The sequence below is a fragment of the Colletotrichum paranaense genome, assembly GCF_030867605.1.
Source record: "Colletotrichum paranaense strain IMI 384185 chromosome Unknown Scaffold_12.1, whole genome shotgun sequence".
Taxonomy (NCBI): domain Eukaryota; kingdom Fungi; phylum Ascomycota; class Sordariomycetes; order Glomerellales; family Glomerellaceae; genus Colletotrichum; species Colletotrichum paranaense.
Genome location: NW_026848970.1, coordinates 1516362 through 1538718, shown reverse-complemented (window position 1 = coordinate 1538718; position 22357 = coordinate 1516362). Strand labels below are relative to the sequence as shown.

Sequence of the window (22357 nt, the reverse complement as noted above, 5' to 3'; positions counted from 1 at the left end):
CGGCAGAAATTCTACCCAGCATCATGTCCCACGTCCCAACGAGAAAATATCGGCATCCCACTGCCGGGGCCAAGTTGGAAACGGCCTAGGGGGAGAATTTCCCAAGTCCTTATTTTGATTAACAGTGTCCGCAGCCTTCGTATCAGATACAGAACGTCCGGGTATGCAGTTCCGTGTACCGTCCTCCGAACTGGCCCAAAAACCGATGCTTCTGGAACTGCTCCCATTCGGACTGCCAAGCGCCGTGCCATAACGGCGATGCTCCGTGAGCCAAGACGGGGACGTTGAAGCAACAGATCGGGACTACTATCGGGTTATGCGTGCCGTTCGGAGAATGTTCTCTCTATCCTCCTTCTCTTTCGGGACTCGGCCCGTCACGAACCATTTCCAGCTTCTTCAGAGCTCTCTCGATGTGACCCGCTGTGCAGTGGTTCGAGAATCTAGATGAAGATCTTCTTGATCAGGAACTCCCGTTTATTGGCTACTGCCGGCACTTGACTCGCCCACGCAAAGAGCCACAAAAATGGAGCGGAACCTCCTCCACTCGTGAGTTCGTCAATGATCACGGGACGGCAAACGCGGGTTAATCAGCGGTCTCGCTTCTTAACCTCAACCCTTAGCAGTTAGAAGTTCTAGGAGCAGATGGATACTGCATAGAGAGGCTAGTCAATGTACCTTGGCAACAGCTTCAACGCCGCGTCTGCTGTCAGCCTGTTCCTAAGACTGATATTCGTACATGCTTTGTACTTCGCACATGTGGTGACGAAGCTACGTGGCTACTACATGAGCAATCCACGATGCCAAAGTAGCACCATTTCTCCCTTCCTATCTCCGTTTCTAACCATCCACCTCTAGCTTCTGAGATCTCGATATGCACGACCCCTCAACATCCCGTGAGCCAAAAATAAGCTTACCACTGCAGCGCAAAATGAGCGGTATGTCAGCAAAAGGCATGGGACCAACCACGAAAGCCCAGAGGTCCAAGTGAGATCGTCTGTGAGACCCAGCCCTCTGGCGTCTGACAGGTGCAACTGCGCCGCCGCCGCCGGAACTCCTTTGGCTCTCCTCCCGGCGGCCTTCGACTTGACTCGAACCGTCCTAGTCGGCGACTCGTCCCTCCGCCGTCAGCACCAAGACGCTCAGCAGAGACTCGGGTTGCAGCTCAGCCCTGCGACGCACGCCTATCGCGTTTGTCAATCGGAGCTGACGGTGCTACTCTGCCTACCACAAGGTTCTGCAGCTTGCATCCTTAGCTACCCATTTGCTCGGAAAGGTCCGAGTCCGGGGGAAGAAGATGAAGGAGGATTCATCACACCCGGATGCAAGGGATGCAGATGCCCGTCTCACTCTGCATAGCCTATGCCATACTTTATTCCGTAGGGCGACGTACTTTCAGCTCCGGGAGTTCAGCGGGCGGTGCGTATGCGCAGCAGACTTCCGACGTGCTGTTTGATTTACACACCAATTTCGGCTTAGGAGGAACGACACGCCTTGGTCACGATAATGGCGGGCTTACTGGCACGTCGTGGCCTCTTTGCGAGATCCCTCTGAACGCACAGCCGGTTGTGGTAAGGCATAGGCTACTCTGAGAGATGGCAATGAAAATAGTTTCCGTGCAAACGACCTGTATTTCACTTCTTGTCAGATGTGTATAAATCCAACCTGGTTCCTCCCCCGATATGGTGTCTCTTTCTTCTCATCAACAATCACTTCGAACAGCTCGTTTATAACTTCACATTTTCTTTTCCTCTTTTTTCTTTCCTATTTCCTTATTTCCTTTGTCGGTTTCTCTTTCCTTGGGACAATCGTTCAATCTGCAAACCTCGACTCCATCACTCTCACAATCGTCAACTTCTGCTTAATCTAAACTCGAATCCACCACATCTATTAATCAACAATGCATTCTTCCATCGTCCTCACTTTCCTCGCTGCCGTCGCAACTCTTGCCTCGGCAAGCCCTTCCCTCAACACCAAGCGCGACGACACTGTCTGCGCGCCGGGTACTGGCTTCTTCCAGTCCTGTGCCAATGGCTTCCGCGGCTGCTGCGAGGCCGACGCCTGCACCATCGGCTACTGCCCTGGCGTGACCGGAACCTCCGCCAACGCTCCGGCCGAGACCACCCCCGTCAACCCCGGCCACTCGGCCAGCCAGCAATCCAACGACCCCACCGTCTGCCCTACCGGCACCGGATTTTTCCAATCCTGCTCCAATGGCTTCCGTGGATGTTGCAAGGAGGACGCCTGCACCATCGGCTACTGTCCCTCGGCCTCTGTGAAGCGTCAGGACCCGACGGTGTGCGCTCCCGGCACTGGTTTCTTCCAGTCTTGCTCCAACGGCTTCCGCGGATGCTGCAAGTCTGACGCCTGCACTCTTGGCTACTGCCCTACTACCTCTGCTTCCGAGAAGCGTCAGGATCCCACCGTCTGTGCCCCTGGCACCGGCTTCTTCCAGTCCTGCTCAAATGGTTTCCGCGGCTGCTGCAAATCCGACGCCTGCACCTTGGGATACTGCCCCGATCTGGCCATCGCCTCCCCCTCAAAGCGCGCCGCCGACCCTACAGTCTGCGCCCCCGGCACCGGCTTCTTCCAGTCGTGCGCCAACGGCTTCCGCGGCTGCTGCAAGCAGGACGCCTGCACCATTGGCTATTGCCCGGACGTCAAGACCTTTGAGACGGTGACCAAGACGGCCCCTCAGACGACCGCCACCCCGACCCCCGAGAGCAAGTCCAACGCCAACGCTGATCCCACTGTCTGTGCCCCCGGCACCGGATTCTTCCAGTCGTGCGCCAACGGCTTCCGCGGCTGCTGCAAGTCTGACGCTTGCACTATCGGCTACTGCCCCTCCAACTAAAGGGTTGGTTTTTAACAAGGAGTTGGACATACATAGACGGATCGTCAATCATGATTGATGAGCATCCGAGGATGGAAGATGGTATAAATGGCATTACACGGTGGAGTTTGAGCATAGCATTAGGGCGTTTGTTCTTTTCTGATTTTAGTATAATAGCGCATCTTGGTTGAACTTGGTCACTTGGAAGATAATACACCCACACTCCTTTCTTGTTGCGATTGCTATGACTGAAATGTAAATGCGCTGGCAAGTGATAAACGTGACAACTGATACCAGGGAGGGAGGGGTATTTACTGCCCATGTACTTTGCCGCTTTTATACAAAGGCCTCGTCAGCAGATCTTTTGTGAGCTCACGGCTGCTGGTAAAGGGTCCTAATGTGCTAACACAAGACAAGATAAAGTATATGTAATTGCTAATGAAATCGCGAGGCTATGCTTACAGGCCTCAAAAAAAGAAGAGAAGTAATAGTGAATCAAGTCAAAAAGACCTGCCCTCATGTATTCGAACCAGCCTCGGCCTGTTACACGGCCACAGTGTCACACCATCCGCCTCCCGCCTTACTCGAGTCCCCTGAACCGACGGTTGAATTCCTCCACAGCGACGGCTACCATCTTGTACAAAAAGGCGCGGCCACTTTCATCGCCAACAGGTAGGAACGGACCGTTCGTGCCTCCCCTCAGCGTCAGGCTCAGGCCAGTCCGCTCCTTGGCAATTGTCTGTACGTCCTTGAGGGGCACATCCCATTCCGACGTCAGTCGCCGGCTACGAATAAGCAAAATCCGAGCGTAAGTGACCATGACAACCATGTCCTCGCGTGGCAGTTCGAGGTGGGCAATGTAGTTCTCGTTGAAGTACTTGCCATTGTCGACCTGCTTCAACCATGACTGGCCAAGGGCTTCCCGGGCATTGTACGGTCGCACGATACCGTCAGAGGGCACGAATCGAGCAGGGCGGACGCGATCGAGTTCTGAGCCGTCAAAGACGGTGGTCGTGTTGCGGATGCCTTCCGAGACATTCGAGGCCATGTCTAGAACGCCAATAGCGGGCTTGGTAGCGAATCCGACGACACCCTTGCCGATTCCCTTGAAGAATCCAACAGCGCCCTCCTGCTCAGCACCCTCCAACGGCTTGCGGACGAGTCCACCCACGCCAGAAGCGGCGCTTGTGAAGAAAGAGTTGGCGCCGGTGGTGACCCCATACAGAGCATGTTTGGGTCGATTGCGTGCACGTGTAATGCGACGACGATCTTGAAATTGCTTGTCGAGAGTCGCAGCTGCAAGGCCCTTGGACAAGCTCCCAGTGAATTTGGAGAAGGAATCGGTGAAGCCGTAGACAGACTTCTTGACAAGTGACGCGGCTCCCTTCGCAACTCCGATACCAAAGTCCTCGGGCTTGTCCGAAAGAATGAGGCCTTGGTAGGGTTCGTAGAACACGTCCGTGAGGCCGGAGCTGATGTTGTTGAACAAACCAACGGGGTTTCCGAGGAAGTCGGCAGACCCGAGGATCTTGTGAACCTGGTAGAGAACTTCTTGGCTGTAGTGACTCGTGATGTTTTGTGTCAAGGCAGCTACGGACACGCGAACGTTGTCTAGCATGAGTGCATTAAGGCGAATCGGCGCGTCGTTGATATTACCGATGGCCATCGTCATGACATTGAGGAAGAACATGAGAGGGTTTCGAGACGACGTCTTGTCCTCGGCATTGACTCGTTCCGTGCGCATGAAGGAGAGGTCGAGTTGCATGGGCTGGATGTTGAGCAGCTCGAAGTAGATGTCTTGGCCAGATTGCTGCCGCTGCGGCTCTGGGATGTCCAGCTCCTCGTCACAGAGTTTGCCTTCCTCATTGGTGTCTGACCAGGCGGCCCCAGGAATATTGGAGAAGTCCAAGACAGCGTAAACAAAGTCCTCATCGAGCTCGATTGTCATCTGCTGCATCAACAGTGTTGCATACTTGATGTACAGCACCCCGTAGGAATCGTCCTTCACGCGAGTAACCATGGCGTGAAGCGAAGGATGTGCGTCGACCTCTTGAGCCCTCTTTGGCACGACACTCGGGTACAAGATCATTGGGAACAGACCACCGTACAGCTGGTTGTCTATTTGAATCCACTTAACAGATAGAGCGATAGTCTGATGTAGAGGAGAATCGTGGTAACGAAGAGAGACGTCTCTGAATGTGACGTATGCAAGTTCCTTTAGTTGTGAATTGATGAGCGAAATTCCAATACCCGAAAGCTTCAGCTGAGCGCGGAAGGTTGCTGTCGTCTCTTGGTCTTTGACCTCAAAGCCATCGGTGCTCGTGCGAGATCCGGACTTGGACTTCTGTCGATACAGACTCTTGGATTGCCTGAAGTTGGACAGAATCATCGTCTGGGTAGGTCCGTCAGCGGCAACATTGATGTCGATAATCTTCTGTTGTCCGGATGTTGTCGCAAACTTCATTGGAATCTGATTGCCGATTTCCGCGAGCTTGACATGTCTTTCCTTGCCATGGGCGTTGATGATGATCTCACGGAACTTGGCAGCCGGGAAATCCCATGCGTATGGCATGATGCTCCTAGGCGGCAGCCTATACTTGATTGGCCTCCAGCCGGATCTGTCTTCGACTCCATCATCGTCCAGGCTAGGGTTGGCCTGGTAGAATGTGAATTCCGTATCACTCTCGTTTCGCATCTGGTAGGGCCAATTCTTGGTCTCCAAGCTGAGATGCAGGAAGATTGTTGCACCCTCCATTAAGATCTCAGCGCGAATCAGACGTTGGCGTTGGCCTGCTTTGGCAATCTTGACGTGGGTGGTTCCAATGTCTGATATGTTGAAAGGAGAGGTCCACTGGTTGTTCATGCCGGGATGACACAACGAAAGTTGCTTGATGGAGGTCTTCTGCATGAAGTGAAGTGGCTCATGGGCGCCGGGCTTCAGCGTCATAAACCCAGAAGAGCTAGACTCGCGTACGTTGATCTCCTCTCCAAGCTTGTTTTCCAGAACAAATCGTGGTGCGAGGGTAACGACCTTGGTCATCTTGTATTTGCCTTCTCCAGCCTCGGTGGTGATGCCAATGTGCACCTCAGTGTTCCTGGAGGGTGAGGGCAGCACCACCTCGGTTGTGCTTCCGATGGCGTCAAAACTCTGCGGCTTGCTCCATTCCGAATCCGCAATCTGCAGCAAGGCTCGGTTTCTATGATCGTCGTTGCCGTAGGAGAACATGAATGGCGTAGCTCTAGGACGGTTATTGCCAGACCTGGAGGACAGAGTCGACTGTCCGGCTGCAGGTCGTGCGCCCTGCAAGAAGCCCTTGGCTCTGATCTGCAGGTCAAGACCAGTCTTGTTCAGGATGATGTAGGGACTGTAGACCGTGACTCGGAAAGCTCCACCGCTATCAGGAATCTTGTGGTAGTGGAGCTTGAGATTGAGCTGCAAGCCTTCCTCGTCCTTGCAGAGCAGCCTGTCTTCCTTTTTGAAATCATCCGAAGCCCCGGAGTTGATGATGGCAAAGTCGCTGGGTTTGAAGACAGTGTCCTGCATGTCAACACTGAGGAGGAGGAGGTGTGATAGCTCTACAACATGTACGGGGCTAAGACCACCTTTGCGGAGGAAGTTTGCCCAGTCCTTTTTGGTGTTCTTGTCGTAGATGCGATACTTGAAGTCGTAAGGAAGCAAGTTCTCGAGGATGACTGGAGGCGAGAGCTTGATGCGCATGTAAGGATAGTTTCTGAACGAGAGATTAGTCAAGGATCATGTTAAGATGATGGCAGACTTACTTGGTCAAAGGATTCGACCGATCAAAGGTGGCGTTGAGCTGGAAGTAAAACGGGTCCCCGTTTTCCCCCTTGCAAACCATCGTCCGGGTTGGCCGCTTCAAGAGATCTCTCCACCACAAGGTCTCAGAGGACCAGGCGTAGCCAAATCCAGAGTCAGGCCGTACCAGTAGAGACTTCAAGAACACAGCACCCACAGGAGCCGGGCGGCTTTCACCGGGCGCGATCTTCTCAATCTTGAGCAGATGGCCCTCTTGCGCGTCGTAGACACCGAGCTCGACTGGGATCTGGGTGAGGTTGTCAACTACGAGGGGCGATCTTAAAGTGACATATTTGACGTTGTCCTTGCCCAGGGTGACCTCCACGAGAAGTCGGTGCAAAATGTTGTCAGTCTTCGGCTTGAGGCCGTAGATCGCTTCACCCTCACGGTTCAGCCTGACGTTCTTGACCGGGTCAAAGCCACTACCTTCCAAGTGAATGCCGACACTACCAGTACTGCTCTCGGTCGAGAGGTTCTCTCGCATCTTCTCCCACGGTTCGAAGCTCCAAGGGACTTCCTGCCCGTCCTCGAGACGCGCGGTCATGTTGTCGTCCGTCGTCATACTCTTTGACTGTACGACAACGTCAAATCCGGTATAGTTCCGGATGCGGTAAGGGGCGTCCACACCACGCGGTTTGCCGAGAACATCCTCATCCTTGCTAAGGAAAGCGAAGGACTTGGACGCCAAAGCGATGGTAGCTGTCGTGATTGTGACATCAAAGATCTTCTTGGAAGCGACATCAATGGACAAAAGACCCGACTGCTGCTCTCTCGCAATGCCAAATCCGACCTGCCAAGGCTCTAGCAGAGGCTCCCACGCGGACTTTGAAAAGTTGTACACGTTCGTATAGATCTCAATCGCAGTTTCAGCTTTGAGATTCGAAGACCAGTCTTCGGCCGTGGCGGTGAAGTTCTTGATACCCAGGTCCAGAATGGGAAGTTCGTGGACATCGCCGATAAGGACAACGCGGATGCCCTCGATTGTTGCCGAAAGTTCCTCGTGGCGCTTCGGCTGAGTTTGAACAGCTGTGTTATTGGAATCATTATGGGCTTGTTTGGCCTGGGATGCTGCTACCAATGCAGTCTTGGACATCATAGTCTTATTCGCAATGGTTGAAGGGCCCTTGCCACTGGCAGTCCGCTGCTTCAGACCTGCTTGACGCAGCTTTCTCGCCTTCTCGTCCGCTGCCGATGCGCTCTTGCTCTCCTTCTGATCCTTTTGCTGTTGATCTGACAGCTCAGTCGCCTTGCTTGCGATCTGAAGTGCGAGCAGAATGTCTCTTAGGGACAACCTCAAAATCAGGGGTTCAATATCAGCATGGATGCTTGTAATGTTGGGTTTCGAGCTATCCATAGACATTTGGACTGAAAAGTCGTCAATGAGTCGGAGACGCGAGTCTTCGAATCGATCCATTCGGCACAAAAACATGCCGATCTCGGAGACCTGGAAGGTCAGAGCATGTTGCTGAGAAAGCAAAACTTGCTTAGTACCCAGAACAATGGCTTCGGAGCTTGCGCTGAGGGGGTTGGCGATCAGGATGACCTGTGCATCGACAATGTTCACCCTATACGCAATGCTCATGGTGCTCTGTGGCTTCTCCTCCGCCTCTGCCTGCGGCTCTTCCGCGCCCTCTCTACTGCTCTTCTGGGACTTGGGCTTATTGGACCAAGTGACTTGCATTGAGTCGGCGTCGGCTTCTGATTCGTCGGGGGTCTCGAACAGAGACTCATCGTCTACCGGAGAAGGTTCCTCCGGTTGCAAGCCAACCATGACGAAGTTCTGGATGGCAAAGAGATAGTCGAGTGCAAAGATTATGCGTGGGCTGTCAACGGTGACGATTGCGATTAGGCTTCTGTCTTGGCCGCCAGACATTGTGATGCTGGCCATCAGTTGTTGAACCTCCTTGTTTGAAGAAGTCATGATACGTCGGAACTTGTTTGTTTCACGCGGACGGCTGTCGTAAATCGTGAATGAGTGGATCAGGAACTCGCCTTCGAGCGAACCATCGTTGAGCATTCTCGTCTTGAGTTTGGTGACGTCCAAAGAGAAGCGCGACAGGCTGGCATCTTCAAGCTTGCCGATCGGCTTGTCATCCGGAGCAAGTAATAGCTCCATGCCAATTGTGTTGACCTGAAAGACAAGGTCTAGTTTTGTCCATGTCTGGTTCTTGGGTGACAGTTCGGGCCCAAGATCGACTTGCTTCTCCTCCTCGCTACCCTTCTTGTCAAGTGGCATGGATCTTGCCCTTTGAAGAGTGTCCTTGTCTACTTCTCGCTCAGCTTCCTGATCTTGCTCTTCTGAATCAGTGGCGAACGCTGCTGGTACTGCCTTCGAAATCTCCATCAGGAACCTCAGTTGGTACTGAGTAAGTTTCAAGTTGAAATCCGACATGCTTCCTTCAATTTCGAGCTCGGGTCGCTTTGTGCCATCTTGGTGCTCGGCATACGTGACATTAAAGCCCAAGTCAACTTTGTCGATCAACTCCAACTCCTCTGAAAGGTCACCAGGATAGTTGAAATCGGACGTCAGACGAATATTGCGAATGCCTGCGGAGATCTTGGTCGCAATTTGGGAGTCTTGGGAATCGTCCAAGGGCGCGAACTTGTTCTGAGCGTAGATCTCACCCAAGTAGGCAGTAATAACGTCCCGTTTGGGCTGGCCGTGATTGACGACCCGAGGGAAGACGACAATTGGCGTCTTGACCACAACGTCGTACTTAAACTTGTTTGTGCTTTGTTGGATTTGGGTGGCCTGGGACGCTGCGGCTTGACGTGCGGCGTTGTAAATGGCTTGCATCTTGCCAAATTTGACGAGGAACTGAATGATCTTCCGGAAGGGCTCCTCGAGGAAATTAAGCTTGACGGAACCAGCCCGTAGGTAGACCGATGAGTCGTATCCAGGATACGCTTTCTTGTTGGTAGCATCGAACGTCTCGTAGCGGAAGTCAGCGAGCTCATCGCCTTGGATAGAAATGAGTTGCCTCAGGTTGGAATCCTCCGAGACACCTTGATTGATATCGTCAACCAGATTGAGATTGCCCAGTCTAGCATTGACTCGCATCGTCTTGCCCAAAAGGAAGACTCCAACATCGGCATGGTTGAAAGACAGGGTTGCTAGGCGAATTCCATCGTTGTTCAGGATCAGACGGATACTCTTCAGGTCGATCTTGACTCTAATGGAGCCTGCGTTTGTAGGCCCGTCCTCGGGAGGAGCATCAACGGCAATCTCGACACCTTCGTCATCGTCCTCCGAATCGGAGATGGCCTTCTGTTCTTGAGGCGTCGCTGCCTCGTTGTTGTTCCCTGTGAAAGTTGCCAGGATGAAGTCAAGCAAGGTAAGAAGCGTCTTCCGCGTAACGATGAGGTTGATAGTCGATATTGCGGCGGTAACGTTCGTCTCCACACCTTCATACACAGGCATGAACTCTGGTGATAGTCGATTAACCTTGGTAAACTTGACGCTGACAAGACTACGATTCTGCTCTCGATCCTCAACGTCCCCAGATGAAACAATGGACTTGAACTCCGCAGGAGGGTTGTCAACAAAGTCGTCCATGATGACGGAACCAAGCGAGACCTCCGCAGACATGTCATATGGACGTAGATAGAAAAGAAGGTCGAAATTCTCAGCAACAAGCTCGACAAGAAGCTGATCAGGCTTCTTCCTGTCAGGATCGCTCCGATAGAGGGATCCCTTGAGGGTGTCGACCTTGAACTTGAGCTCGAAAGAACGCTGTTGGAGCTTGAGCTGTTCCTTGTTGCTCCTACCACCATCGTCGGCGTCCTCAAACTCGTCCTGATCGTCGTCATCTTCGTCAATCACGATGGCAGTTTGTTGCTGCATGAAAGGGAATTGAGAAGACTTCCGGCGGCTATTGGTGTCCTTGCGAGAACGCGATCGGTTAGAGGCGGTACTCAGGCCACGTGGGCGAGTTGTCACTGCTTGGTCCTGGGAGTCCTTGATTTGCGCCTGTTGCAGCTCTTGGTTGCCAAACTTGGGGATGGCGACATCGATGATTCGCATCAAATTCTTGTACTTGGAATCTGATATGGTTGCATGGAGCATGGGAAGGTGGCCAGAGACCTTCAGTTTGGTCAGATTTGGCGCCTTGGGCAGAATCGAAGTCTCAACCACAAAGTCGACGTTGATCTCTTCCACCACGTGCAAGTGCTGTGTGTCGTCCTTGTTCGATATTTGAGCCTTTGTCGCCTCGATCGAGGGACCGATCAGCACCTGGGTGGAGGAGAGCTTGACCAAGAATTTGTCGTACATGACAGACTCTAAGCGCTTGAAGTCTTCGTCAGTGTACGATTGGCGTTGTTTCGACTGAATCTGTTTCATAGTGTCCTGGTCCACCAGCTCGCTGTTAACGCTGATATGACCGGCATCCAGAATTAGACAAGTAGATTCTTTGACGTTGATGCTGACCGGTACAATAATAAGCGGGGCCTGTAGGTCAAGCTGGGCATTGATGGTCTTGTGCTCCTCGAGAGCGAATTCCAGACCAGCCCGCGTCTGTTCTCGGAAGGTCTCTACGGTGGCGCCGGCGGTTTCCATCAGCGCTGTGATGGACTCCATGTGTCGTTCTGGTGGTCTAAAGAAGTCGGCCACGCCTACGACGAAGTTTGGATTCCAGACAATCTCGAGTGGCTTGAGGGATCCGCTGAGAGCAATGTCGCCTTCGCGGTCGATGGGGTTTTGTTCGACCTCAAAGCGAAAGAAGGGTTCGTCGTCGTTATCTTCGAGCTCTTCGATGGTTAGGCGTTTTTGGTCGTGGATCTCGGGGGCGTCCTTGACTCTGACAATCTCGGGAAACAGTGAGTCTGGCGTGGTGCCATCGTTGACACGAAGTCCACCCAGACTGAGATCAGCCAGAAAGGAATCAGGACGCTGCAGCACCTTGGCTTTGAAAACATCAAAGTGCAGGCTCAGAAGATCACTCCGCTTGCCATTATGGCTCTTCTTCAGCGTGAAGCTTCCGGTGCTCAGCCATGCCTCAACTTGCATCTTGACAGAGTCCCGAGGAACATCAACTGACTCTGCCAAGGCAGTCTTCTCGTCAAACTCGATGGCGTCGTAGAGCTCTTTGCGCTGCTCCTCGGTGATTTGTGTGTTCTCATCATCTTCAGCATGGTGTTCCTGCTGCTTCTGGCCACTACCCCAGGCCCACGCCAGCCAGCCCTGTTGCTCCTGTTTAGGGGGCTGGTTCTTTAGGGCAGCGGCATTCTCCTTCTTAAGCTGGTTCCGTGCCAGAGATCGCCAGAATCGGAGATCCTCGTAATCGAGCTTGATCTCGAGTTTGTTGATGTCTTCGTTCTCTTGGGAGCTGAGTTGTTGCTGTTGCTTGCGCTTCTTGAAGAGTTCAATGTAGCGTTGGCGGTCATCACGTCGTTCTTTGAAGTATTCCCATGACCATCTACGGTTCTTCTCGTGGATCTTGCTGAGGACGGAGTCACCAGCAAACTTGAGCCAGGCCCTGGGGTCTTCCTTGGGTGTGACTCCTTTGGGCTGGAATTTTTTGTACTCTTGGTGGCGGATGAAGTAGTGGAAAAGGTCAACCATCATCAAGCCATCACGGTACTGGTCGTCATCGATTACGAGACCAATCTCCTCAAACAGTAGACTGGCCTTGGCCTTGGGAGCATGGACATCCCCCGTCTTGTCGAGGACAATCTTTGCCTTTCCGTTGACGGGTCGAAGGATGAATTGGTGGTTGAGGCCTGTGTCCTCGGTCGACCCTATCAGGCTCTTGAACTTGTCAACCATCTCATCATGCGGCATCGGTGGTTTGTCGCCAGTATCGACCTCTCGGCCCGGGCCCAGCAGCTCTGTATCTGTGTTCCAGTAGACGGCGAGGGCGCCGAGGGTTGCAAGCTTGTGGGTGCTCTTGGTCGAGTCCTGGACAAAGGTGGGCTTCCACTGGCCGTCGGTGCTGACAGCACTGAACTCCTCGAGAGTCACACCAAGTGCAAAGGGGTGTCCGGGAGCGGAAATGGAATCTTCGTATCGGATATGGATGTTCTTGACTGTGACTTGCAGGTTGTCGACAATCTTGGTGACCAGGCTCTGGGTAAACGTCTGGCTCTTTTTCTGCTCCTCCTGGCTGAGGCCCTCTTGAGACCTCTCCTTGAGAAGCTCTGCAGAATCGAGTTTCTCCATCTTGATTCTCTGCTTCCTACGCTCTTCCTCTTGCTCGTCATACGCAGCCTCTTCCCGGGGGGAGGCCAGCAGAAAGACATCCTCGATGAAGACCTTGACGGGCGCGCCACGCAAGTTGGACCATGGGATTATGAGTGTGAGCTCGCCGAGATGGCCTTCCATGACGTTGATGGGAAGCTTCAGCTGGTCGAGAGCTTCCCTCCGAAGCTCGAGGTTGCGTAGCTTGACATCGCCAGACCAGATTCCAACCTTGAGCTGTGCTGGATCGAAATTCTTGACGTACATGCCCAGGAACCTATTGAGCAGGCCGGCAACGAGTCCCTCCAACATCTTGTCTGTATGTGGCGCCTTAACCCTGGCGAGGGAGGGTCAGGTTGGTGTTCTATCGTGTATCGGTAATGGGAAGCATAGGAAGGGAGAGACTCGGAAAGTCGGAAAGCTCGATGACGACGGGCAGGGCGCAGGTCAGATCAGTAGCCGCCGGAAAGGCTCTGCCGTCATCAAAGTGACGCGCGCTGTAGGATGGTATCGTGTACGGGGTCTTGGTGGGTTGCTCGGTTTTTGGGCGTCGTTACTTTTCGACGTAGGTGTAATATCAAGCGTACTATCAACGGTGGGTGATGTGGAATTTTTGGGTATCGAGGGGTGGATGTCGTGTTCTCGGATGGCGTGCCGTCGGCCGTGACTCCGGGTCTGAGGTGTACTGGCGGCGAAGTAGGGCAAGGTAGGTAGGCAGGTATGGGAAAGAGAATGCCGCGTCGCAGATTTGCCCAAAAGTGAATGTTTGCCAGCTCAAGTTTGACAGATTGCAGGCTGGTCTGCGTTGTCGATATTGAGCTGGTGCTTGTGCTTGTGCTTGTGCTGGTACTGGGGGGTGGGCGTTGGCAGGGTTGGTTTGGTCACAGTGTCGGGGCAGGTTGGGGTCTGGACTGAGGGAGCGGCGGATTTGTGCATGATGACGCTGCCTGATTGTTGAAGTGGGTGAGCGCCAGCCAGCTGCCAAAGTGCCTTCCCCCGCACCAGAGCCAGAAACAGGCCAGGGCAACAGCTCGGCCCAGGGCAGACTGTGTGGCTGCCCGCTGCCTCTTGCCAGAACTTCAACTGCTCCTGCTCCGAATGGACCGTCACAGACGTCTACAAGTGGATTCTAGTGGACCCGTTGAGCCACGGCAGGGTGGGTCTACCGACTACACAGTACTCCGGACCTCAGTCGAGGGGGGTAGCTACATACCTGCATCATAGCCCAATTCGGTAAGGCCTTCACTCAAGTTTGTACGTATCTGTATCAATGCTTTAAGCGGAACTCGACTCCCATCATCAAAGAGGAATAGAGGTTACGAATCTTGGCTACGGTAGGCAAGTGTCAAGTGCTCTCTCTTTTCGGTTTTGGAAATTCAATCATGATCTGGTGCGTTAGGACGAACTACAACATTGGAATGTCTGTGTTAATTGCTACATATGCGCTTGCGATGGTAAATACCTACGACTGAGGAAATGCACTCACCTGCCTTTCGTGCTCCCTTAATTCAGTACCTACCTACCTAAGGTACGGAGCGGAGTACGGCCTGCGTAAGTAAGGTGAGGGGTGAGACAGGTACCTAAGGTAGTTACCCAAGGCGTGGTATCGCATCGGTACAGACGGCGGGGGATAGAAGAGGAGGAGCTTGGGCCACTAAGCAGTAGCGGTACTCCACCCCACTCAGCTGCTAGTTCGTCCAATGCGGAGCCTCTGGCCCGGACGTCACTGGGTGCCTACCACCTTGGGCATGGGACAGGTCTCCACATTACGTCACCATCCGGCAGCTGGAGCTCTGGCAACCTCGATGGCCTGGGCTGCGTGCGATCTGATGGCCATGCAAACGCGAGCAATGAGGACCTTACCGTGGACCAGCTGTGTGCCTTGGTTTTCCACGTCCAGTTCCAGTTCTGGACCCGAGCCTTACATCAACTTGAGGCAATCGGATAAGGTAGGCACTTTGCGAATTTAATTGGTCCTCTTGGGCGACACCAAAAGAGGCCTTCAAGACACTCGGCCGGACTCTTGTTTTGCTTCAACAATCATCAACAACAACTTCCCACAGGCATTGATACCACCAATTCCCAGAGAGGATACAACTGTTTGCTGGCTTCATTCCGACCTTGATTCCTTCCGTTCATACATTTAGACTACAACTTGAAACTGCCCAAAACCATATCAACCTCGCCATCCTCGCACACAAGGTAGCTCCTGAAAACATACGCCAAAGCTCCCTCACGATGCTTCGCTCTTCGCGTCAACTCGCGCGGATTTCTCCACGCAAAGTTGCAGCTCCCTCAGCAATCCCGTCAACACCCTTTTCGACGAGGTCTCCGTCGAGTGCTCTTCACACCCCCAGGCGACCTGCTTCGGCCCTCCAAGCTCGTTTGATTCCCTTGTCCCTCCAAGCGCGATACACCAATTCGCCCTACGACAAGATCGATAAGAAGGCCGAGGCCGAGATTGCAAAGAAGAAGCTCGAGTCTAATCCCGAGGCGGTTTCGACCGAGTCGTCTAGGATTCACCTCTTTGAGCCGGAGCCCGCGAAAACACAAAAGGAAGAGGATCTCACGGGAGGACTCAAGAAGGAGTTGGTAAGTCTGCACCAGCCTGCTCCGCCCCAGATATCATGCGGTACACACCAATTGACACATTACCGATAGAACATTGTCAAGGATACCTTCAATCTTAGCGAAGTGCCAAGGGAGCCCTACTTGCTCGGTCTTGCAGGCACTCTGCCCTACCTTGCTACATCCCTGAGCACAGTCTACCTGAGCTGGGACCTGAACCTCGAATGGCCCTCTACATCGACATTTGCAAACCATATTTACATGAATCATGATTCAGCGCAATACTGGCTGAGCCTCCTCGAGCCCATTCAGCTCGGATACGGCGCCATCATCATCTCCTTCCTTGGAGCAGTCCATTGGGTGAGCAGCATCCGCGCGTCAACTGTGACGGAATGACTGGGCTAACGCGACTGCAGGGCATGGAATATGCCGAAAAGACGCCTCATCCCACCCGAACAAAGTTCCGCTACGGCATGGGTGTCGTCGCGCCTATGATTGCCTGGCCGTCCCTCCTCATGCCCGTCGAATATGCCCTCACCTCGCAATTCGCCGCCTTCACCTTCCTCTACCTTGCCGACACCCGAGCTAAGAACAAGGGCTGGACCCCGCAATGGTACGGAATCTACCGCTTCGTCCTGACTGCCATTGTTGGAGTCTCCATCTTTGTCAGCTTGGTTGGTCGCACCAAGATTGGCAACGCACAACCCCATATTGGCGAAGGCCTAGCTGAGAGCATGCACCTGGGCAAGACCGACACCACCAAGGACTGGGCTAAGCTCGAGGAGGAGGAGAGAAAGAAGCAGAAAAAGGAGAAGGAAGAGGCTGAGAAGAAGAAGAAGGAAGAAGAGAAGAAGCAAAAGGAGGAGGAGAAGAAGAATGCCAAGAAGGGCGACTCCAAGAGCAAGAGCAAGAAGGATGACAAGAAGGACACAGGTGCCAACAAGAAGGACGACTCCGAGGAGGAGGAAAATGAGAAGGTGGAGGAGAAGGAGGAGGATAAGCAAGATGAGGACGACAAGCAGGATGAGGACAACAAGCAGGATGACGAGAAGGAAGAAAAGTCTGAGGACAAGGACGGGTCTGAGGATGACTCCAAGGATGGGGATAAGGACGATTCCAAGGATGAGGGCAAGTCCAAGTCCAAGTCCAAGGATGAGGGCAAGAAGAAGGAGAAGAAGGAGTAAAGGCGTTGTCGGATTGATTCCCACAGCAGTCTGGAGTTCTCCCGATTACTTTTTCCTTATCTGTACTGTAGTTGTATTTGCGCGGCGGAAGAACATTGCGAGCCAGGTTAAATGGGCAAGGCGTTTGGGGCATTTCATGTACACCGTTGAAGCGAGCACTATATTCAAGCAAGCTATCGATTACCAAAGGGATGGACTATCTACATTAGTCATTGCTACTTTATTATGATGTGAGGTGTATCATAGCCCCAACGTCCTCTCGCGGTTGTGATGCTATAAAATCCCGTATAACTTCATCACGCACCGACTTCAATTCACATTGCCAACCGCTGTGACAACTCTGGTTCTCGTCCCCCACGAAGGAAACTCATCTGTGCTAGACCCCTTCAAGGCCGAAATTACCCATCGTCTAGTATCCCAAAGGCTACATAAACCTGAGCGGGTTTCGAGCCCTAACATCGCAGGCTGTCGGCCTCCCCAAGCAGAACTAGAAGCTGTAGGCGAGGCCGAGCGAGCTGCACACACGTACTCACGCATGCCCAAGCCTCGCAAGCTTCCATCCGTCTTTTCGTTTTTCTTTTTTTTTTAGCTTATGTTCTGTCATCATGGGAAATTTGACGCGCGGCTGAATACTCCCCCTTCGGATCCGAAACGCCGACAAGACCTCCTGGTGGCAGAAGCGTGTCTGAGCACACTGCCGGATATCCCCTCTTCTAAAATATTCAGATCCGTGATGAGAAGGATATGTCTAGGGAGGTAGATAGCCAGTATGTCTGAAGAATACGAATATACCCACTCACAAGTCCGACGAGGATTGCCAGGAGATCGCCGCAAGCGAAAAAAGACAAAAGCCCGAAGCAAATTCAGGAAACCACTCCGCCCATCCCGGACGGCACCGACAGTCCCGTAAGCCCCATTTATTCTTCCGACTGGCCCCTCCCAAGTCCGTCCACGATCCCGTCCGATCCGCCCGATCGATGGTCGAGAGGCCTTCTAATCGTTGACGTTTTCTCAGAAGTTACATGAATTCTCCCGGCCGAACTACCCGAATCATCCTGTAGAAACCAGATTGAAGAAAAAAAGACCGCGGCCTTCTTGTTTCCCCCCTCCCCCTGGGTACCACCTGCCGTCTTGTCATTTGCATCCTACATCCCGCAATGACCTCACTGCTTTTACGGGCCTCGACCCCGCCAGACCGTTTTGCGGCGCACCGCGGTCCGTATTCCAATATGCGCGAGCCGTGTCGCAAGTATGTCCAGGTACACGATTTTTGTCCCCACGGAAGAGTTTCTGGCGTTTCAATCATATTCAGGGCAGGCGGCAGACGGCCTCGGCATCGACAGCAGGACAATACAGCATAGCACGGTTCACCCATTTCCCCTGTCGCGAGTTAAGGCGAGCCAAAAAAGCCCGGCAAGAACGCATAATCCAAGGCGGAGGGGGTCCGAGGGGGGATAACAGCATTACCCGGTGTCCTTCGGCCATCCGTTTTCGCAGCCATTGATTCTTTTGCTTTGATACCGTTTACGATCCCTCGGGTAATCCCAAGATCTGCAGGGTGTGACTTGAAATCCGAGAATTCCTACACGGTAGAATAAGGTATGAGAAAAGCGCCAACCAACACGAGACTGATTGGTTTTACGACGGACTCTTCCTTGATCAGCATCCGCATCAGCACCAAGCAGCACCGCCTCACCATCACGAGACGCAGCTTAGAAGGACTCTCTGACTGTGATACACCGCCCCGGGCTTACCATACTATCCAATCCCAAATAGACAGGCATGGCAAATATCTACATACTCCCGCGGAAAGCGTAGTCACCTCGCTGCACGATACGATTCAGCAACCCTTGAAGATCATCGCCAGTGACGTGGTGGGGGTTGGCTACCTTAGCAAAGGTGAACGTCACCCACGTCAGGGTCAGTCAGGCACGGAAGTCTTCTGCAAGCAGTTTGAGTCCAGCGGCCAGGCGACCAGCCACATGGCAAACTCCCAGAAAGAGCCTTTTCCCTCCCCCTCTAAACGAGGTGCCTTGATTTTAAAGTGATTTGCGTTAGGGTGGGGGGGGGGGGGGCAACCCGGGGCGACGTAACTTCGTCGTAGGGCTCATTCTAGCTTTTTACCTTTTGTCTTTTTTATCCTTTCTCTGTATGTGTGTAATCACCAACAACCCACGGCCCAATGGCCCCCTTGACTCCTGAGAAACCGTTTAAACTCTCCCAGGATTCCGGGTTCTTTGCATCCCGCTGCATTCGACTGACACGGCTCCAGTGCTCTGTCACCGTCACTGGGCCGGGCAAGGCAAGGCAACTTGCAAGGTAAGGATTCTCGCAGGCATCTAAGTCCCTCCGCCACGAATCAGTTTGGTGTTGAAATCCTTTTCCTCGCTGATGTCATCGCCCGCCACGCCACGCCACGCCACGCCGCGAAGCCTTTTTTTTCCTTTCCCAGGGTTCCCGCGCGGATGGAGCTGCCAAAGAGCTTAAACCCCCTGGAAACGTCGCTTCCGAAGCGGACACGATGTTGTCACTGGCTCCTGTTGCCCCTCTCGCCGCCGCTCCAGGCAAGACAGAACTACTTTACGGAGTACCCTTTTGCTAGTCAATGGGCACAGCATTTGTGCGTACAAGAGTGAGTAAAGTAGTGCATCCGTGGTGTAATAGTGACAGTATGCACGGGGTTGGTCCCTCCCGAGCAGGAAACCCAAACAGCCGGCAAGGATAACTCGAAGAAGACGAAGACGAAGAAGACGAAGAAGAAGAAGAGGATGAACCCCGCCCCCCCCCCCTTCTGCCCCTCCATCGAACCTTGACGTCATCGCCACGACGCCGGACCACGCGCCGCGTCTCAGTTGATGAACGACATGGAAAACCTCTTGTCACGATTTCCACGATACCATGACTCCATCCCGTGGCGAAACCTGTCTGTTATGCTCACCGTCTTTGTGCCTTGTGGAACAACCACCCCATGAATCTAACTCTCACTCTCCGTCGGTTTGGCTGATCTGATGATTCCGTTTTCCCACAGTTCGGCCTGCTTGACATCCACACAACCATCAAGTTCGACGGTCTGGTGCGGTGTGCGTGCGGTATCGGAACCTTTATGGGGGGTGAGTGTGTTCTGTCACCATGTGGTTCAACCGTATTGCATTTGACCCCAAAAGACGAGGGGCATGAACACCATCCACACCTCCATACGCAGTAACTAAAACGTTGATTGACTCCATCACCAAAACTTGCGACGACTCGCGCATTTCAACTCGTCGCAACCTCATTCGCCCCCCAACCCGGAGCTTCTCCGCCGATGCAAGATAACACTGTCATGACGGAAGGCAAAATTTTGCCATTTTTGTCAAAAGAATGCCTTTTTTTTTTCTTCTTTTGCACATGTTTCGCCGTCGCGACCCGGTCCTCTGTACCTTTAAGCCTTTTTGGTCAATGATGTGCGCTACAAGCCTGCAACTTGCAACAGATGGACCCGTGAGCGGAGCCGCCCACGCTTCTTCTTTCGTGTTTCCTCGGCCGTATGTAGATCTCTTGGTGAGAAAGCTGCGGAGACATTTCCCCCGAAGCAATGTACGATCGCCGTTCGCCGCAGCCAACACACGCGAAAAATACCCCGAGGGCGATACCTATCCTCACACCTCACCAAGTACCGCAAAATCCCTTTGTATACTACATCCCGCCGTTTGAAAACGTGTACGGTAGAATCGACTGTAGTGTGTCGCCGCCGCGCCGTCGGCGGGTATCGTGCATAAAACATAACATCACCAATGATGTTTCTGTTTGTCTGGGTGAAGTGTGCATCAAACATCCAAACCTTCAGGAATACCCATATTGGTCCGGCGCCGATACCTACCAGAGAGCGAACCGGTCACATGGCCTTTGCCGGCCGGCAAGGTGCCCGTCATGCGGCATGCCACAACTGGACAAAGGATGCCCGCCGTTGGCCGGCACTCGAACCCAATCACTCACTCTTCACGGCAATCATCGATAGAGTACTGAATAGATATATGCGTTGCAACTTGCCGCAAGGCTCTGTGTCCTCGTGACTGCTGCCTCATGGCTCTGGAAACCAACCCTGATCCCCGCCTCTTCACCGAGGATTGGTTGAACGAGATCGCAGCTGGTGACTTAACCCCCATCCCCGCGATAAGCCGCAATCGAGATCTTCCATCTCTTGACACTTTTTTTGACATGTGGCCCTCTGCCCGGCGGCCATCTCCTTGTGGCGGGCCTCACCGACCGTTTTCCGTGCGTCTGGCGCGGCCCGTAACTTCAAAAGAAAGGAGCCGACACTTTTGCCGGTATACCTACTTGAAGCGGCCGGTTTACGGAAGTGTGGATGCGTGTGTCTATACGGCATGCGCGACGATCAGAGTTCTTCTGTGAGAGATTCTAAATTTTCTGCAGCGTGCCAAGCGATACACCAGGTACAAGACGAGATACAGTTGCAGTTGGTCAATCAAGTCCTTCCTCGAAACGCCGTGCCTTGCTCCGGTGAGCCGGTCCCAAGAAACGCCAACGTATTGCCGTTGCCGGACTTGGTCCGAGGATGAGGATGTGCATTGAGTGTGGGAAAACATTCTTCTTCTTCTTCTTCTTCGACTCTTGGTGCAAAATGTGGCCTCAATAAGCTTTCCCCATGCGGTTGGATGGCATGCGCGACGCTGCCGTGACCGCTACGAGGACTCGAGCTGAGTTGAAGAAGGCCAGTAGATCCCGCGAGAACTGATTCAGGCCGTTTCATACGGGATGGTCGCAATGTGCGTGAATGAGTCGGTGCTCTTTCGGCTATGCCCGAGTCGGTCGGTGTACGTATCCCCTTTGTCGCGTGGAATTCGGTGACTTGAGACGACATGCTGTACACTACGGATACGGTGTGTGCGTGTTTGAACCGTAAAGATTCATGTTGGGACTAATCCTGCACACTTGGGCTTAGGCATCTAGGTAGTCCTTTCTTTGGATACGGTACCTAGAACTCTGAGAAGGCCAACGGAAAACTGTAACGGAGGGTGTGTGGATGGCCGGCCGGACGGGTCAGCGGTCTGGAGTCCTCAGTCCTGTCGTACGTAGTCTTCCGTGCCATCTTCTGTAGCATCTACCCTAAGGAATGTTTATTCGGGCAGACGCGGAGCAGGCGGTGAAAAGGCGCCGAAGCACACCGAAGCACACACACACCCTCCACCACGGCCCTGGCGGATTATCCTTCTCCAGGTTCGCTGCGCGCTTCCATCCTCCCGTGGCCTCGGCGCCCCCTCTCTGTCGACGCGGGGTACCCAGCGATCGCCCGGCCGCAAAGGACCCTGATGCACCGAATCCGCTGTAACCCGACTTACTCACGTTCCGTGGGTAGCTTTGGGACGCACAATGTGCCTCTGGGGATCGCATCTGGTAAGCACCAGCCACAGACGAGGTTCCATACATGACATGACGGGACTGATGCCTGTGCCGCCATTTGGAGCTGATACAAGAGGGAAAACTTACGTCTTTGCTGGTGGAAAAGTCGGGGTGTTGCTGACGGAAGCAATCGTGGCACAGCTCGAGCATCAGGAACCACCCTTGGTGAGCAGCCCAACCAACAACCCAAGAGAAGGGGCCATGTCGTGCGTCTTTGGTCCCTCCATCTGGGCTCCGCACTGGCGGGAGATGCGGCTACGGGATGGGTGGGTGGGAAGCGGGTGACTGGCCGGAAAGTCACGAGGCTCTGGTTCGCCGGACCGTTGACGAGTCCAGGTGAGCACGCCGTGATATTCTCGCCATGTCCGCCGCCCGTGACC

The 22357-nt window shown here is 53.5% G+C and overlaps 5 protein-coding genes across 5 annotated transcripts; 4 read left to right on the top strand and 1 right to left on the bottom strand.

Moving 5' to 3' along the window:
* Positions 1-1319: 1319 nt before the first annotated feature.
* Positions 1320-1589, top strand: CPAR01_13440 (uncharacterized protein; the record flags this gene model as incomplete). The annotated part of the gene is made up of 1 exon (XM_060497694.1): positions 1320-1589. The coding sequence occupies one exon, from the start codon at positions 1320-1322 to the stop codon at positions 1587-1589; it is 270 nt and encodes an 89-aa protein (XP_060344087.1).
* A 308-nt stretch (positions 1590-1897) lies between these two features.
* Positions 1898-2851, top strand: CPAR01_13439 (uncharacterized protein; the record flags this gene model as incomplete). The annotated part of the gene is made up of 1 exon (XM_060497693.1): positions 1898-2851. The coding sequence occupies one exon, from the start codon at positions 1898-1900 to the stop codon at positions 2849-2851; it is 954 nt and encodes a 317-aa protein (XP_060344086.1).
* A 559-nt stretch (positions 2852-3410) lies between these two features.
* On the bottom strand, positions 3411-13137 carry CPAR01_13438 (uncharacterized protein; the record flags this gene model as incomplete). The annotated part of the gene is made up of 2 exons (XM_060497692.1): positions 3411-6561; positions 6611-13137. The coding sequence occupies 2 exons, from the start codon at positions 13135-13137 to the stop codon at positions 3411-3413; spliced, it is 9678 nt and encodes a 3225-aa protein (XP_060344085.1).
* A 1926-nt stretch (positions 13138-15063) lies between these two features.
* Positions 15064-16577, top strand: CPAR01_13437 (uncharacterized protein; the record flags this gene model as incomplete). The annotated part of the gene is made up of 3 exons (XM_060497691.1): positions 15064-15417; positions 15487-15753; positions 15810-16577. The coding sequence occupies 3 exons, from the start codon at positions 15064-15066 to the stop codon at positions 16575-16577; spliced, it is 1389 nt and encodes a 462-aa protein (XP_060344084.1).
* A 5113-nt stretch (positions 16578-21690) lies between these two features.
* CPAR01_13436 (uncharacterized protein) lies at positions 21691-21906 on the top strand (the record flags this gene model as incomplete). Its single annotated transcript, XM_060497690.1, has 1 exon — positions 21691-21906. One exon carries the CDS (start codon positions 21691-21693, stop codon positions 21904-21906), a length of 216 nt encoding a protein of 71 aa, XP_060344083.1.
* Between the last annotated feature and the right edge of the window lie 451 nt (positions 21907-22357).